This window comes from Dendroctonus ponderosae, unplaced genomic scaffold (genome assembly GCF_020466585.1).
Source record: "Dendroctonus ponderosae isolate FM_Combo_2020 unplaced genomic scaffold, Dpon_F_20191213v2 Dpon_F_20191213_1, whole genome shotgun sequence".
Lineage (NCBI taxonomy): Eukaryota > Metazoa > Arthropoda > Insecta > Coleoptera > Curculionidae > Dendroctonus > Dendroctonus ponderosae.
In genome coordinates, this window is record NW_026017110.1 from 44341177 (window position 1) to 44359505 (window position 18329).

The 18329-nt window shown below is 35.4% G+C and overlaps 2 protein-coding genes and 1 long non-coding RNA gene across 3 annotated transcripts in view; 2 read left to right on the plus strand and 1 right to left on the minus strand.

The window, feature by feature from the left end:
- The window catches only part of LOC125505509, an 18089-nt gene extending 344 nt beyond the window's left edge, over positions 1 to 17745 (plus strand). The window contains exons 2-3 of the long non-coding RNA XR_007282229.1: positions 5118 to 5123; positions 17734 to 17745. This is a non-coding gene — a long non-coding RNA (uncharacterized LOC125505509). The remainder of the gene's footprint in view (positions 1 to 5117; positions 5124 to 17733) is intronic.
- Positions 7193 to 8646, plus strand: LOC109541470 (probable endopolygalacturonase I). The gene is made up of 5 exons (XM_048669452.1): positions 7193 to 7586; positions 7643 to 7851; positions 7911 to 8090; positions 8144 to 8285; positions 8369 to 8646. Exons 1-5 carry the CDS (start codon positions 7301 to 7303, stop codon positions 8611 to 8613), a joined length of 1062 nt encoding a protein of 353 aa, XP_048525409.1. The 5' UTR covers positions 7193 to 7300; the 3' UTR covers positions 8614 to 8646.
- On the minus strand, positions 9334 to 14625 carry LOC109541469 (putative inorganic phosphate cotransporter). The gene is made up of 8 exons (XM_019910329.2): positions 14455 to 14625; positions 13979 to 14127; positions 10604 to 10916; positions 10331 to 10548; positions 10129 to 10278; positions 9940 to 10072; positions 9643 to 9890; positions 9334 to 9584 (listed from the first exon to the last, which is right to left on the minus strand). The coding sequence occupies exons 1-8, from the start codon at positions 14519 to 14521 to the stop codon at positions 9393 to 9395; spliced, it is 1470 nt and encodes a 489-aa protein (XP_019765888.2). The 5' UTR covers positions 14522 to 14625; the 3' UTR covers positions 9334 to 9392.
- Positions 17746 to 18329: the final 584 nt, after the last annotated feature.

Sequence of the window (18329 nt, forward strand, 5' to 3'; positions counted from 1 at the left end):
ATACTCTTTTTTAGGTTCATTTAGGTTCTTTTGATAACGATAGCAGAAAATACCTATCGAAACGTCAAGGTAATTTTCCAAATTAATTTCTTTACTAATTGGAATTTTCTCTTACAGCTTGAACTAAACTGTGTCGTAGGATACCCTGTAGGTTGATAGTTCTTGATTACTTTTTGATAAATAATTCGTTCATCTTGCCAAATATGAGCACTATTGATCAATGTGTAATAAAAGACGTGCAGAAATTCTGTTGAAGAGAACGGGCATGGATAATATTTTCAGGCTCAAAATAGTGTAAAAACTTTCTTTTTGGAAGACACAGTTACAGCCACAGTAGCTTAAATAGTAGAGGAATATACAAGCTTTTTTATGTATATGCTATATATTTTCAAGGATCAATCAGTTTTAGATTGAAGCCTCTGTACACCAACTAAAGGGCATAGTTTTTGTCAAGTTTTCTAACTGCAACTGTTTCGACAATATTTAAATTAAATCGAACCTGTACGCYCTCAAATTATAAGCGATTTTCCAATAAGCATTGCCASTCGAGGCACTTAATTTATGTGCCAGGTCRAGCATATTTGTCACCAGAACAACTAAAAAGTGTACATTTTGTCATGTTTTCAAACTGCAACTGTTTCCAGGTTATTTGAATTACATCGAAACTGTAGGCTCTCAAATTACAAGCTATTATCCAATAACCATTACGACTCGAGGCAGTTCCTATATTTTTCCAGATCGAACACGTTTGCTGGTAATAAAGAAGCCATCAGCAAACATTATGCGTAGTTTTCTTATTGTTGTTTTGCTTCAAACAAACTGTGCGTTTATTTAACCCCATAAAAACAGGTGTGTTCAAAATTCATAATTTCGTTTAGTTTTCTCCTAAAATCAACACGATGAGTCTGTCCGCACATTTCGAAAAATATTGTGAACGTAAGCTGAAACAAGATTAAAACAAACTCGAAATTAAATTGGCACTTCCCACTTATAAAGTTAAAGCCCCATTTAGAGGCTTTAAAAGTCCCTACCTCTAATCCTTTTGTATTCCTTCCGGTGCCCAGCCCCATTTGTTGTGAATTTATTCTAGCTTACACCTTTAGAGTCTTACGTAGATTTCGTGGGTGTTGAGAGGAATTTAAAGAAGATGAAAATGCACCAGAAAAATAATTGCTAATTGTTTAATAGGATTCATTCACACATGACAACTTTTAATTTCGGTTAGCATTTTACGAGTTCCCGAGAGGAAGATTAACAACCACACGAAATACACATGGCAGAAATTGCGCAACTCAAAAATGTTGACTCGAAACGTAACAGCGCTGTCCTCGTTTTTAATTAAATTATGCAAATCGACTTTCATATTTTAAAACGTCGAAATTACTTGTAATAACAGAAGAACAAAGTGGGCAAATATGGCTTCGCAATAAAAGGGAAGATTTAGGACCTGAGCTAGCAAACCTTACCATTTTACAGCATAAATTGTAAATCATTTGTAACAATTAGCAGGTGAATTTTATGGGTAGTTAAACCAGCAGTCACTGATTTGAACTAGAGAAATTTGTATTGCAACCAACTTCCACACCAACACCATAAATTAGAAAGTTGTATTAGCAAAAGCGCATCGTTGGAAATTTATGTACGCGAGCACACTCTAAGGAGTTGAACAAAGCTGTATAAATCCAGAGTTACCAATAACTAGGTATATTAAAACATCTAGAATACGACGAAGAGAAAAATTCCAAGCAGAGTTTCCGGCCAGAACTAAATCTTAATTTTAATGTTTCAAAAAGGGGAAACTTTATCGAATTGCAAGTAATTCCTAGCAAAGCTAATATTAATTCAAACCACGACTGTTTATCCGCTTAATTGTATAACAGAAATTTATTATTTGTGCTGCCAGCAATGCTTTTATGCAGCTATTGTTTTAAAGTGCAGTAAATAATTATTTCCAACAAGCTAACGAGCTAATCTAAAATTTAAATTGTGCCTCCATTTATTCATCGAGCTCGTTTATCGGTTTTTGCAGATTTAAAATAATTTGTTATTAGCCATCGCAGCGCAGCGCGTGTTTTAAACCGTATTAAAATAGCAAATCTTGAAGTGTCTTCAAAGGCAACATTTTCGCTGCAGTGTTGATCTAGTGCCAATCGTAAGAATGTCTGTTTAAAGACATGGCCAAAATTTACTTTCATCTTTCAACAAATAACTTGAATTTTCTGATAAAACTACGTTTCTCAGTGAGAAGTTGAAGTTCTTTTGAGTAGAAAGAGCCCGTAGCAATGAAATTCCGTATTTATGCAGCGAGGTATTCGGCTAGATTCCTATTTAAATTAATTTTTGCTCCACTGAAATGAGCGCTTAATTCTTTGATGTTTCCAAGAGTATTTACCGTATAACCATAACTTAGAAAAAAATTATTAATTTGTTTAATTCAAACCAACAAACGAAATGGTCGTTCATGTATAAGCTCCAAATTCATCATGCATTATCATCAGATAAATCCCATTATATTCGTTGATACATCCGACATCCCACCCTTTTGCGTGTAACCGTATATCATCAATTTGTTATCTTTTGTATTTGTGACAATACAAGGGGATCATGAAAAGAGAATCCATTCAGTGGATGTTTAACTAATTCCAGTTTGTTAATACAAATACGTTAAAAATAATGAATCTTCTTGCGCTGCTAATGTAGTTTGTTACGGTACACCTAATATTTTTACCCTTCTGATAAACGTTTTCCTGTAGGCTTTGATTTGGGGATGACGAAAAACATTAGTTTGGGTTAGTTTAAGATCCTTTGCAAGCAATTGAACAATATTTGTGCAATTGTTAAATTCATAGACATTTTTCCTTGGAAATTGCATTCACTCATATTCCTTTTAGTAGTGATGAACAAGAACTTGTATGTCAAATAGAAAGTTACAAATGCAAACAATTGCAAATATATCACTTTTAATACTTTCCGGTATTAATAATTCCATCTGATAGAACTGCCGCTCCCTTGTAAATTAGCTTATTTTTACCACTGCTTTATGAAAATTAATACATGATATGTCTCCGAAATTTTTATGCTGTTTCCTCCATCTATCCTAAAGTGGCTATAGCTTTGACTTAATTTCGGGATTAAAAGAGGAAACTCTCCCAGTATTGAATTTTCCAATACGGCACTACACATCAATGATCATCCTGCAATTGATTTTCCTGCAAAAGAGCTTTAAGTAAAACTGGCGAGATGTCGCCAAAAATGGCGCTTGGGAAGTTATACTGGGTGATTAAAACTTAATTTTGATAAGCACAGTTAGATATGGTTAATTATAAATATGTTATATGTAATATTATAATATTATAAAATAGTCAAAAAGAGAATGTACCTACATAGATACAGTCTGAGACATACTAGTGAAAATGAAACAGCATTAACACAACATGCACACCAAATGTTGCATAATTTTGATTTTAACAACGGAAATATATTAGTTAGGGAAACGAATTATCATCAAAGAAGAATCCACGACATGATACAAATAAAAAAACAAGCAAAAGCAGTAAATTTCAGATTAGATACCGACAACCTTAGCAACATTTACCAAACCCTAATAAGCCATAAGTATGAAGCACCCAGTACACTGGTGAAAAATTAAAACTATGTATGCTTATCTCAATACATACATACGACTCTAGCAAATGTAAAAAATAATTCGGACAAATTTAAGGTTTCAAGAAGGCAAAGACCTAAAAGACCGTTGATTTTTACCAATCATGAGGTATGTTTTTCCAGTGTTTTACCCTTCCAAAAGGAAGGATTCTTTCCCTCAAAAACTGATGAATGTTTTAACACTTTATAAATTATGGTTTTTATACAACATGTTTTAATTGTGAATTGGTGTTTGTAGTTTGTGTAAATTTTAAACCTGATGATGGCGCTGTTGTCTTGCCGAAACGTAATGAAATAAACGATATATATAACTTAATCTTTTTACACTCTTTTTTCTTAGACTTAAGGTTTCTGGGCCATATGTAGCCACCGGTAAGATGCACGAGTCCCAAACTTTTTTCTTTAGGTTTATACCTAGGTATACTGCTGTTCCTAAAGATGTGTCGCAGTTTACCAAACGCTGCTCATGTGAGTCCTGTACGTCTAGGAGTTTCTGCTATTTGATTTGGTTTTCCTAGCATGATCGTATGGCCAAAGCATGTATATTGGTTTAGGCATTCGATAGTAATATCCAGCGCTATATAAGGATTTGTTTGTCTTTCCAGTATTCATTCTTAGACCCACCTCTTTCACTGCTTGGTTGAGTTGTTCTATCATTTCCATCAGCTACATTGGGTCGCTTGAAATTAAGACGATGTCGTCAGCGAACCGCAAGTAATTGAAGTGCACCTCGTCGATCTTTATACCTTTCGATTCCCATTCAAGTTTTTCAAGAACGTCTTCAAGAGACGTTCTCGAAAACTCCAATAAATACTTTTGGTGAGATAGTATCCCCCTGGCGTACTCTCTTGCCCATTTTTATGTTCGTTCTTCGTTTATTTTAAAGTGGAATGTCGCATTCTTGCAGATGTTTTCCAGTATGGCGGAGTATCTTGAGTCTATTCTTGCATGTCGAAGGCTTTGTGGAAGTCGATAAACGCTAGATGGATGGGGACATTATACTCGGTTGTCTTTTCAAATAAGGTTCGCAGTGTTTGTAGGTGATCGATGGTGCTGTAATCGCTACGGAATCCGGCCTGTTCTACTGGCTGGTAAAGGTAAAGTTTTTCTGTGAGTCGGTTGCATATGATTTTGGTGAATAACTTGTATAGGTGTGAAAGCAGACTGATAGGACGGTAGTTTTGGATCCCTGCGGTGACTCCTTTTTTAAGATTAAGTAAGATTTGAATATTTTTTTCCACCGTACTTCCATCCAGTTTCAACATATCCGCCGAAATGTGGTCTTCTCCGGCACATTTATCGTTTTTCGTCCTCCTGAAGGTATATGTAATTTCCTCCAGTGAAACACGTTCAAACCCCTGCTTTGCGGTTGCATTTCCCTATCGAGTGTCCGTGGCGAATACAAATCATTGTAGAAATCTTCAGCTATGCGGAATATTTGTTCTAGGTTTGAGATTATAGTTCCTTGCAGGTTCTTAACTTTGGTTTTTCTTGTTTTTCCGCGTGAAGGTATGATATTAGCATTTTCATATTTGAGTTATTCTCTATTGTATTTAGAATAGTGTTGGGTTTGTATTTTCTTATCTCTCTTCGAATATTTCTTTTTACTTCTTTGTTAAATGTTCTCTATTCGTCCGTCTCTTTTTCCATATGCCTTATTTGTTCTATCATTCTATTGGTGTTTCCACTGATTCTTGGTCTTTTGGGGGTTTTGCTTTTAAATACATCTTTTTTTGCTGCTGTTTGGATACCTGTTTTGATTCTCTCATTCATTGGATTTACAACCAGGGTTACAATGTCGATAGGTCTTGGGCGTTTTTCGACTTCCCTCTGGGTTTTGTTATACGTTTATTTCTCTCCAATTTTGAGTCAAACAAAATACATGCTCGCACTAGTCTGTGGTGACTTCCGGTGTCAAACTGGTTCAGCACATCTGCATCTGTAAATATTTTCCGGTTGTTAGCAAGGATGAAGTCTATCCCGTTCCTCACCGAGTTACCAGGACTTCTCCACGTCCACTTGCGTTGGGGTGGCTTCTTAAAGAAAATGCTCATGCAGCATAGATTTTCCTTTTCAAGGAAGTTTGCAAGCTCTTCTCCTCTGTCGTTTCTTTCTGTCGGTGGGACATCGATCCTATAACATCGATGTTGACATCGAAAGGTAATATCGATATTAGGGAACATCGAAGGCAGAACATCGATGTTTGACAACATCGATCTTGTGATAGTTTGCCGTTGCATACAAATTTCAAATTGATTAATTTTATTTTACTACTACTATGACATTTTAAAACAATGCATTGGTAAATAACGAACTAGATTTATTCAACATAAAGTTGCCACATTTTTCGGTCAACTGACTTCAAAAAGAGGTTCTTCGAGTGCAGGACTATCAAAAAGATGGCAGAAAATGTTTCTATCTAGTATCAACATCAAATGTTCGATGTTTTCATTTCAGGATCTGACATCAATGTTCCAAATTTCCAACATCGATGGTAAAAATATCGAACATCGAACGAATTACGTCAATGTTTGCAAAACATCGATGTTTTTTTCCCATCCCTAGCCGAATGAATTCGGTGTCCGCGCTAGTCCTTTCTCCTATGTTTGCATTAAAATTCCCTATAACTATTTTAAAATGTGTTTTTTTTATTTTGTTTTGCAGCCGTTATGTCCTCATATAGTTGTTTCACCTCTTCGTCTTCTGAGGTGCTAGTTGGGGCGTAAATATACTCTTTTACTAAAAGCTTTTAATATAAACGGCATCTTTCGAACGGCAACTTCAAAACCATCCTATTGAACTTAAATTTAGTACACATATAAGCTTCTTAGGTGCATTTTTTTTTATAAAAATGATTGGTCGTGGTTATTTATTCCTTCTTTCAGAAATATCAGAAATTCATGCACTCAACCTTCATATGAATAAAGAAACCATTCTGCTTAAAGGTAGAAGCCTTTTACTTTTCCCCGTTTTATTTGCAATACTACGCGATTCAGGAAATAACTTTCTACTATGAAAAAACCGCCATTTTAACGTGTTCTATATTTTCGCAATGCTAACAGAAACTGAAGTTGGGCAAAACGTGCAGGGTTGGTATTTTATTACACATTAATCTCTTGAATTGACCGAGTTTAGCTACTGTTTTCCATAAACACTACTAATCTTTCTAGACGACCTGAATACACCACTTGAAGGTATTGATATTAGTAAATAAGTAATTAAACGCTTACGTCACCCTTCTTCAAATATTAATAGCAAGTTTTGCACTTGAACTGCAGCTGCAGGTTTTCTCACTTATATCAAACAAGTTCACGAGATTTAAACCGGCGCAGACCTAGAATTTTTGAGAAGTTGCATTTTGCTTTCTGTTGGCATTACGGATATTATGTACAAAGACATAATAAAATATAGCATTTTTGTTTTATATTGCTACTTGAAATACAATTTTAGCGATTGACCAAACCAAAAACAAAACTTTTAAAAAGTATCTCCTAATATAATTGTTATAGATAAGATAAGGACATATGAACGTCAGGCCTCTTGAGATTGATTTTCTAGCATAAACAATTTCAACAAATCTGAGAATTGCCCATTTAGTAGCATTATTAACAGAGCTTGTGCTTGCGTACTTTCAACAATGAAGTGTTTTATTTTAATTGGGCTAATAGGCCTTGGTTGGGTAGTAGCCATTCTAGGGGCCTCTTGTACGGTGTCAAACTATTACGATGTTTCAACGGCAGCTGAAACCTGCGACACATTGATTATAGGAGATTTGGTAATTCCTGCAGAAACCACTCTGGAAATTAATTTGAAAGATGGTGCAAAGTTGATTTTTGACGGTCATTTAACACATGAAGTGGCTGAGTGGACTGGCGACTTAGTTCACATCAAGGGAAAGAATGTTGAAATATCTGGAACAGCAAGTATGTTGAAATATTTTAAAGTTACTAAGACTCAGACTCCAAATGATACATTTTAGACCATCTGCTTGACGGTCTGGGTCCTCAACATTGGAAAGGAGCAGGCGAATCAACAATATTGCGGCCCAAGTTTATGCGAATTCAGGTAGAAGATTCCACAGTGAAGGACTTGAACATCAAGAACTGTCCCAACAATTGCGTCGTTTTGTCCAAGTCTACTAACTTGCTTGTAACGAACATTAACATTGATAACTATGATGGATACCCAGTAGGTCTTTGAAAAATAAATATTTTTCGTATCGTCTTTGAACGTACATGTGGTTTTAGGGAGTTATCGGAGCAAACTATGCGAAAAACACCGATGGATTTGATGTGGCTGGAGGCAGCGGAATCAGAGTGGAAAACTCAGTAGTTATCAACCAGGATGATTGCGTTGCAGTTAACGGAGGATCGAATATGGTTTTCGAAAATTTACACTGCAATGGCTCCCATGGATTGAGTTTCTCGGTTAAATGATAATTCCAAATTACCAAACATTTCTTCAATTCAGAGTGTTGCAGATCAAAAATGGGGACGTGTCCGATATTCAATTCTTAAACTCCAAAGTTGAGTATTCCAACAATGTAATACACATCAAAACTCACAACGATGGGGATACGGGATCAATAAAAAATGTGCTCTATAAAAATATTGAATTCACAGGTAAATTAAATGGAATGTGAGATACCTGGAAAGTTTAATAATTTAGGAACTAATAATGCTGAATGTTGCCAATTTGCTTTAAGGCATTGACAAGTTTGCGATATCGATTCAGGAGAATTATCCAAGTGGGGATGCTAAAGCCAACATCCCGATCACAAACCTGACTTTAACAAATATTCAGGGAACTATGACCGGAAGCAATAGCATGGCCTTGCAAATAGTTTGTGCTCAAGGAGGATGCGCCGACTGGCACTTCACAGATGTATCAGTTAGTGGAGCAAAGAAGTCCAACACTTGCCAAGAAGTCCCCAGCGGAATTTCCTGTTGATTGTTTGATGAAATATAGCAACTTTGAAAAGCATATTTGGTTTTTTGTTTTTGAAATAGTAGACCAGAGAGTGACTGAGCTGCACAAAATGGTCAAAAGATCCCAGGCACAAAGAAATTATACAAGTTTGCTTGTATGGCCGTATACATTAGTTCCTATAAATCTGAGCGTTCACTCCAAGTTTAAGAAGTCACTTTTATTTCCATGTTGCCTTATTTGATTATTCGCCTCAAGTCACACTCCTTAATAAATGAATTCTCAGGTATTAACAGTAAGATAACGACTGTCCACAGAAATTCAAATGAAGATCAGTCTGTCCGTTCTGTTCTTCATATGTTTGGTAATACAGACCCTGATCTTAGTGAAGAATGTGAAGTAAAAACCAATGTTTCTTTCGATTCAGTAACACCAGATTTGTGTCTTTCGCGTAATGTGAATTTTCTCATTTACGAGAGAAAGTATTTTAAGATCATTAATTATCAAAAACCGATCTTAGCCTATCGATTGAAAAAAAAATAGATTTTCCTGAAGTTGTGTAAAGAAATTTGACGCATTTTACGCAAGCACCATCTTTCATTGCGATAGTTCCAAATTCAAGGCACTTATGAGTCAACTGGCTTCTTTCTCAAAGTGCTAAAAATTAAATGTAACTCTATCTAATAATGCAGACACACTTTCCATATTATTTGATTTTCCTTAATTTTAAATTAGTGTTCTTCATACACATTAACCATATTTATTTGCATCAGGAACATTTATTTCATTTATCGTAGCACTATTTATGCAGCAAGTGAATAAATGCTAAAAATGGAGCCCTTTCGTTTTATAACCGCTTCGATTCGAGCGTCTTCTTCCGATTCGGTTCCCCAGTTTTGCCTCTGGCTGCTGGCAAATATCGCAAAGAAAATAGCACTCGACAGTGCGATTACCGAAGTTATTATAAACACTGTCCTCCATTGGCTGGCATCGCTCTGAGATCAAAAAGAAAGTGTTTGGTTTTTCATCCTAACAGAAACCAGTTCTACGTACCAAGTCGGTACAAACCCAGTCAACAAGTGACGGTGCAAATGCAGACACACCTTGCGAAATACTATGCGATATTCCCGTGATAATTCCTGCGTATTTTGGAGAAAGATCGTAAATATTGACTGAGACTCCTGTTATTGAAATAGACTCGTCAGCTATAGTTACAATACAATAAAGAACAACCGCCCATATTCGCAACTGCTCTGGAATATAAGTGGTGCAAATCACGGCGGTCGTCATTAGAAGCGTCCCTAAAAGCAGATCATCAGAATAATTAAATCTTAATTGTTCATTACTAACATGTTAGGTGAAAAAATCTTCTAGTATTCAATACGGAAAGCAGTCCGTGCCTTGGAATATAGTCGGAGATAATGGAAATGAATATGCCAGATACTGTACTAATTATTTTTGGTATTGCTGACACTGTGCCGTTCTGAAATAAATCTGTGGGTCAAATAATTCCTTACTTAATTGCTCTTAATAACTCACGGACTGTAAGTCATACTTCATAACTTTTGCTAGGAATGTGGGCATTTCGGTAACCAAAAGCATAACAAATAAATAGTAACCGGCATGACCAACAATTATAGCCCAGAAGTGGATTGACGTCAATATTTTTGCCCAAGGAACTGGTTCATCCTGCAAGACCATCCACTATATTCTAGCTAAATGCCGAGGCTCAAACCAATACATTTTCAAAAGTGCTAGATAAAGTTTTTTCCAAATATGTTCGTTCAGCAGAAGTGATATTCGGATGAACATGAGGAGCTTGTACTGCTACAAACAGGTAAATAGTCGTCACAATTATCCCAGCTGTTCCAAATATATAACACACCCAGGGCCATCCCAAGGTCGATTGGGATATAAATCCCGTGGAAATTGTTGATCCACTTTGCATAAAAGTCACAACTGCTTAGAAATGTTATTGGTTACTCTAATTTAAAGCAGGGAATTCCTTTTATACTTGCAGATACTAGAAACCCCAAGCGCGATCTCTCTTCGTGTGGTGCCCAAATTCCCATTACCACTGCAGTCAGAGGGATCATAATTCCCATACTGAGGCCCTCCACAAATCTGCATGCAAGAACTCCCATAGATCCCAAATATTGAGCCGAAAGTGGAATCAGCATAAACGCAACTGAATTGACTACCATTGCGCTTACGATCAGCCATTTGGGGCCATATTTCTTTCCTATATAGCCACCTGCCAAGTTTGTGGGTATTCCGCTCCAGAGTGCGGTTGAGAGAATAATGTTTTGGTTGGTCCAGTCGTATGTCTGAAGGTTGAAACAGAACTTGCAACATTAATTGATATCAGATACTTGGATCAAATGCATTAGTCTAAAATGACCACATTGGTCAAATGAGTCTAGGGAGGAGGCTTTCGTGTCAACGATTCGTGTTAAATTTACCGTTTATCCTGGTCTATCTTACTGTCACTTTCTGTATAATTCCATGGCTACCGGAGTTTAATATCGTTAACAATTAATATTTTTTACTATTTTGTCTGTACTCCTTAAACACAGTCTGATAACACCTCCATAGGAATGATGCCCATTTTGAATCACCCTGTGATGATGTGAATGTAAAGTGAATGAGGCGAAAAGTTTACTCAAAACAATAAGCTTCTACAACTTTGTGTGTGCCTAGAAATGTACGAATATGATCTGTTCTGATCGCGTTTTTTTTTCTTGAATGCAGTAGCGATAAACGCTTTAATTACATGCAAAAGTAGTAAATATGGCTTTAAATTTGCCAGAAGATTATTCACCAACACTCTGAAAGGCTGTTAGCTAAAGGAAAGAATATAATTCAAGAATATCGAGAAGTTTTCGAAAAAAAAAACTTTTTAGTTCGGCGACAAACCCCTGAGCGAATGTTAATTATATCCAATGAGAAGATATCGGATGCATAAATATATTTTTGCATACTGTAAAATAAAAGTATTAGTTTGCATAGTTGCTGTAATGAATAGCAAAAATTGTATAAATTCAGACAGAGACTTTTTTTTATTACGCTGTACAGCCTGCAGAGTTTATCTTTGTGGTTTCTTATAATTAATTCTTCATTTTGATGATGGATCTAGTCACGAGTATGTTTATAACTAGGGCTTTCAGATATTAACTTTATTTGGAATATATTTTTTAATTAGAATGTGTTTTTTCGTCAATACCCAGTTACACACTTTTAGTTGATATTCAGTTTCATTTGAATGTCTGTTTTCTGATTTGTTTGACCTATTCTGAGACGACCATTTAGTATAAAGAAATCACAAAAAATATACAGGGTGATTCACGGTCGATGGCGTATTAGAAGTTTAAGGAGAATGCGATGCCTGATCAATCTGCAAATTTGTACAACGAAGTACTCGGATATGCTCTTTCGGCCTAAATTATTTTCGGGAATGCGAGGGTGCCGCTTATACCGAAAAGTACATACAACTTTGATATTTTAAATGAGACACCCTGTATTTTTTGTCACGGTTAGATTGTTTATACAGATATTATTATTTTCGCATAAAGATTCCCAAATCTATCTAAAGCGGTTTCCGAATTATTAAATAAAATTCATTACTTTTAACGAAACGTATCCTCAAGGAATCTTGTATTAGAACGCGATTTCGATACCTGAAAGTTTAAAATTGTGGTACTGGGTTAGGAAAAGCCTATGCTTGAGTACGGCGTATAGCAATTTGCTCCAAATTCTACAGGATGTCTTGAAAATACTGACTTTTGGGCTAGAGACAAAAACTGTTCCAATTACATTTTTTCAAGTAGAACACCCTGTATATTAGTTCAAATACGGGAAGATCGTGAAATTTGCTGTGAAACGATATATCATGTTTCTATACCTAAAGTGTGAAATTTCCGAATTAAGTGGACGTTTTTGCAAAAATTCGATTATGTCGACGTATTTATCAAAATAGCCATCAAATGTCATAATAGTTGAAAATTTTACAAATTCTTCATAAAGTTCTTAAAGAAAATCTACTTTTTGTGAAGTTGTATGGATACATTGCATGCTTGATCAGGATCCTTTGAATTGCACTATGGGCTAAGCCGAAATCATCTGCGGCACTTCAAATAGAAGCTTAAGGATATGCACGGAAGTACGCAAAAACATTTACAATGCTGGCTTGATCAGAAGGTACAGGTTTTAGTAAGTTCGGTTCAGCTTTCAGTTTGGTGCCATAATTAAGGAAATTGTGTGGTATTCGCACAAACTTTTTTGCATTAATTTGCTTTAAATTTGAAGACTTTTCGTCGAATTTTCTGCATGTCCTTGTAACAATTGGGTCACATTGTTCATGAAGAATAAACAGTTTGATTAAAACTTTGTTTGAATTTGTTTATGAGTCTGAATTGAAGTTGAACTGAATAGTTGCTCTCCATTTTGTGAATAATTAAGTCTAAACTGCATTAAAAAGGGCATAAAGCTTTCTCTATTACTTTATTGACTTGACAACTGGTTTAAAGAATTTCAAATGTTCAACTATTATGACATTTCATGGCTATTTTGATAAATACGTCGACATAATCGAATTTTTGCAAGAATGTCCACTTATTTCGGAAATTTTTTGCTTTAGGTAGAGGCATGATATATCGTTTCACAGGAAATTTAACGGTCTTCCCTTATTTGAACTGATATACAGGGCGTTCTATTTAAAAAAAATGTAATTGGAGCAGTTTTTATCTCTATCCGAAAGGTCAGTAATTTCAAGACATCCTGTAAAATTTTGAACAATCTGCTGTACGCCAGGCTCAAGCATAGGGTTTTTCGAACCCAGTACCAAAATTTTAAATTTACAGGAATCGAAATCGCGTTGTAATACAAGATTACTTGGGGATACGTTTTGATTAAAAATAATGAATTTTATTAAATATTTCGGAAACAGCTTTACATCAATAGGCAGAAATAATCCGATCTTTATCTCCAATCCAACCGTGCAATAATATACAGGGTATCTCATTTAAAATAGCAAAGTTGTATGTACTTTTCGGTATAAGCGGCAACCTCGCATTGTTGAAAATATTTTAGGCCGATAGAGCATATCCGGTAACTTCGTTATACAAATTTGCAGATAGATCGTACATCGCCTTCTCCTTAAACGTCTAATACGCCATCGACGTAGAAGGCTTACTAAGAGTTGTAGTACATACTTCAATTCTAATCACTGACATAAATGCAACTTACCAGATTATACATATAAAGATTTAATTTTTTATGTAGAAATATTTCCCGTTTCTATTAGATAAATGAAGTTGGCAGAATTAGGTGAATCTCAATAGTTAATCAAAGAGCAAGTTTCATCTGATCGTTTGATAATATTTTCACTTACTGGTGCATTGGAAGTGGATCCAGAAGTTGTAGAATTTGTCGAAGTCATTGCAACAATAGTGATCGAAAAGACCGTTTTAAGAGTGAGTAGGTGACCGTAGCATATGGCCATCACAATGATTTGCACAAATCGCACTCCAAATGTAGGACCTAAAAATTAAGGTAATTAATACAGGACATTAGAAAAAGTCAGCGTTTTCTTTTTCTGTATCTGCAGATAGAAAATTTGAGTTGTACGAAAACATGATAGGGATTGTACTGCAGTCAAGTGATAAGTATTGATTTTACTTACGGTGGAATCGTAAACACTTTGAACGTCAATTACATTCAACTTGGTGTGCAAAAACAATTAACTGATTTTGCACAACATTATCAAATTTGCATAATTAAATTTTTAGTAGTTTTTATCAATTTTTGTTATTTATGTAGTTGCACCCAATAATGTTTGCAATCCGCAAAATGTACAAATTTATTTACCTTTATCCGCACTGTAATAAATACCATCGTCCGGTATGTCGTCTTTTTTGTCACTTTTAATGCTCATACTTAAAGAACCGACGTCAGCTGATCCAGTGGGTAGAACGCAAATTAATGTTTCCAAAAACTTTAACGTTTCCTTCAACGATTAATCAAAACCTAATTATATCTTATCTTTAATTTAATTCATTACGAGTATTGTAGATCTCAAAACGCTGCAACTGATCATTGACCATAAGTAGCACACTTCATGAGCATTTTAATGGAATCATTGCCAATTCACACGATATGCAAAATGGTGTTAAATTTAAAATTTGCTTGAATGAAACCAACAAATCCGGCAAAATTATTGGTTTTCAAATTTTAGATTGTGTATTGGGGTCAATTCCGAAGCCCTAGTTTGATACAACAGGTGGCGCTCATACAAAAATCAATGATCGAATGCAGTGGAAACTCTTTCAAGTTTCTTCAAATTCTGGAAGATGGCGTGGCGATGCAAATCGATATAGGCTTTGCCAGCCTAGTGCAAAGGATGGCACAGTTTACAGCAAGATCTGGATACATTTTGTTGGGCGAAATTGGTTTTCCCCAATAAGATTTAAATGTGGATACCGATAATTTTGCAATTTTACATCAATATAATTTCCCATTGTCTGGCCAATTTCTGACTGGAATTTTCAACTACTGCTGAACGTTTTGATAGCCGTGACGTACAGGAAACTTAATTTAATGCAACCAATCTGAAGGCTATAAATTTCAAACTGGAAGTTACACCGAATTGAATCTTGTTACTAAACCGACCACTGTCGAGAGCCCTCAAGTTCGCTCATAGATAGTTGAAGTTCAGAATAATTTTAATGACCGAAAGTAGTTTGCAGAATGTCTGATAACCGATATCAATTCAGAAGAATATTCGGGTCTCCCTGTGACAAAACTTATTTCATGGAAGTTTTAATAAATGTAGCCCGTGTGCTATGAGATGATTTTGTAATATGGAAATGTCCTTTATTGTCTCACTTGGCATTTCTTCGATTCATGCTCACTACAAATTATTGATAGGTGTAATTTAATGGTGTCATAAATTCAATAAATTTTCTAGATATCAGTTGAACGTTTCTATGCCTCTATGAACTGAAAGTATTGGATATTTCTTAATATGTATTCTAAATTAAATTTTGCAACAATAATTTTGTGTCTGTTGTGAGTGGTTTTGGTGTGCGAACAAAGCTTTAACAAACAATTACACAACCAAATGAATATGTTTTCAATAAAGAAAAAAACAATGCTTTTATCCATATTGTACTTTCGTCCCAGGCACTTTCTTAAAAATGCTAAATATTTATTATCCGATACTTCAGTTATTTATTAGTGATCAATTTAGTTAGCGAACTGATTTATCTCTCAAGTTAAGTTCACTTTCCACGAACAAGACAATGGAGATTCGTTCGACACAAAGGGAATTTAAGCTTAAACATCTATTCAGAATTGGAATATCCACAGCTGGCGCTTTAAAAAATTGTCTACAATGAAAAGCCAGCTCCATAATGAAAGTGAATTCGTACATTTATGCAGAACTCTCGCCAAAAGATAGCAGAAATAAACTTAGGAAGAAGCTTAGATCGGAAGTTAAAAACGTTAAATATCAAATAGTCAAAATCCTGGTGCTACAGAGATAAAAGCAAGTTTGCAATAACAAGCAAAAATTTTGTAAATCCTAGGATTGGCAGAAACCGTAGAAAATCATTGGAAAATCCGCGAGTTTATAGAATTTCTCGCAGTTGCGGTTTTACGTACGTAAGGAAAAATGAACCGGTCGATTGGGTAAGAAACAGAAATTTTGCTGCAAACATAGTGTCAGGACACACGTTAACTAGAATAAACTTGATGCTACTCTGAAACTGTGAAACGACTAATAAGCAAATTTTAAAAGATGGTAAAAGAGACACGGTTTTTAGCCTCGAAATAATGTATGTCTATGTGTGATAACGGAGCCTCTAAAGCACGGTACATAATTCCTTAGAGATTGACTTGAACTAACTAAGCTAAAAGCGCGTGTATTCCTCAATAAACTGATTTTATATAGACAAACAAAACTTGGCATCATCAACAACAATGCATCGTTCAAATGTGTTTGCGCTGATATTCTGTAAATCTCAAATTTTATTGACCGCTAACTTTTGCCCTCAGTGCTCGCTGGATGAAATTGAAAGTTTATTTATCTGCTAATATGACGGTTTTTGGGAAGACGTGAAAGTTATTGAATGTGTTGGCAAGTTTTGATCCCGAAGCTCGATCCCTGCAGGCCAACAAAATCAGGTTTGAATGAGCCGATATGAGATTCACTTGCATTAGAATTGTTTCACTTATATTAAGCCTTAATTTTTTTAGATGAATTTTACCATCGATTATTTAAACACTAGTTGTGGACCGTTGGACTGTGGGTTCAGAACTTCTCCTTGAGGGATTTCAAATTATGTATAGCCGGTACGTGAAACTCAATTTGTTTCCGACCAACTCGTTTATCCGAGCTGTATAACTTTGAAACTGAGAAGGTAAATTTAATCGATTTTTGCTATACGAGACTGATAACTTTTGGGAGCTCTCAAACATGGTCACTGAAGCCTGGAGTCGAGAGTAATTCCAATATTAGTTTATTGTTGTTTAAGTGATCGAAAGGCTTTAGAACTTTTCAGCACGGTAACTCTAGCTTTAGCAACTTTAGCTTTACGCAACAATTGACTGGTTTGAAAGAATCACAATGCGAAAGCTGCGCATTTAAATTAATTTGTGCTCTTTAGCAAAACAGTTACAGTTAAGAAAATAGCTATATTGTTATTCCACGAACAATGAAAGTAATAGTTTTACTTAAACGAAAACTAGGTGGTTTCTATCTTATTAGCTTTGTGGGCAGCTGCTCTTTCAATAAAATTCCGCTGAGCAGTAGCACTGGTGAAATGAACGAATATGGTCAATAAGGAGCAGGGAAATATGGTGGAAAAACACGACAAACTCCAGTCTGAAACTGAATTTGGGCCCACGGAAAATAAAGCGCATATTAGTTTTTTTCTGTCAAAGACTACTGTTGCTCCAGGAAGAATAGACTACACCGCAATTAAAGAATTACAATAATTTAAATTGGTTAATCGGGTGGTTATAAAGTTATTAATTTTTAGACCTGTCTTCAAAGGCTCACATGAAAGCATAAAAACTACTCTCAGCTTAATTATTGAAACTTGCTCGTTCTTGGTTTCGCTAAGGAGATATATAATTTTACGAAAGAATAAATTATATCTACTTAAGTACGAATCGCTGAATAAATGTACCTTTGTAAATTTGGACTTAGTACACCTAACTGTAATCGTAATGCGACTTAAATATGAATCGTTTTGAAATCGCCCGACAACATGATAGTCAAACAAGCCCAGACCGAAAATCCATTATCACAAGGATTTATTCGGGAAACCCCCACTGAGCTATTCACTTAGGAAAACAGTAGGTCCAGTTATTTACCAATCTTATTGGCTCCCAATTTTCCTTTCTCACTACAAAGGGCCTGGGAATCTATTTTACTGGGATTTGAGCTGTGCTATTGTTCCCCAAAAAGGTTGATATTTTTCATTACGTTACGGATCATACTGTGCAAATGTTGTCGATGATTTTATGGTAATGTTTAACAGGGATTACGGGGCTGCTTTTTGTCGAAATCCGTTCCATCATCGTCCGTTTTTTTCCTCGAAAGACATCCGTAAACAGTGGAGACTTAGGGTCAAGGTTTTCATCGAAAATTGAGCAGTAGATCTTATTCATAAATCATTAGTGTTCTTCTTCTTCTTTTTCATTCTCGATTTTAAGCGAATCGCCTGTTCAATTATCGT

What these genes read in the sequence shown, in the direction of transcription:
- LOC109541470 (XM_048669452.1), top strand. Translation starts at nt 7,301, where the DNA reads ATGAAGTGTTTTATTTTAATTGGGCTAATAGGCCTTGGTTGGGTAGTA. An exon ending in TGAAATATCTGGAACAGCAA is followed by an intron (nt 7,587 to 7,642) that starts GTATGTTGAAAT and finishes GATACATTTTAG; the next exon opens with ACCATCTGCTTGACGGTCTG. An exon ending in TAAAAATATTGAATTCACAG is followed by an intron (nt 8,286 to 8,368) that starts GTAAATTAAATG and finishes ATTTGCTTTAAG; the next exon opens with GCATTGACAAGTTTGCGATA.
- LOC109541469 (XM_019910329.2), bottom strand. Translation starts at nt 14,521, where the DNA reads ATGAGCATTAAAAGTGACAAAAAAGACGACATACCGGACGATGGTATT. An exon ending in TTATTACAGTGCGGATAAAG is followed by an intron (nt 14,128 to 14,454) that starts GTAAATAAATTT and finishes CTTAATTTTTAG; the next exon opens with GTCCTACATTTGGAGTGCGA. An exon ending in ACTGGGTTTGTACCGACTTG is followed by an intron (nt 9,585 to 9,642) that starts GTACGTAGAACT and finishes TTTTGATCTCAG; the next exon opens with AGCGATGCCAGCCAATGGAG.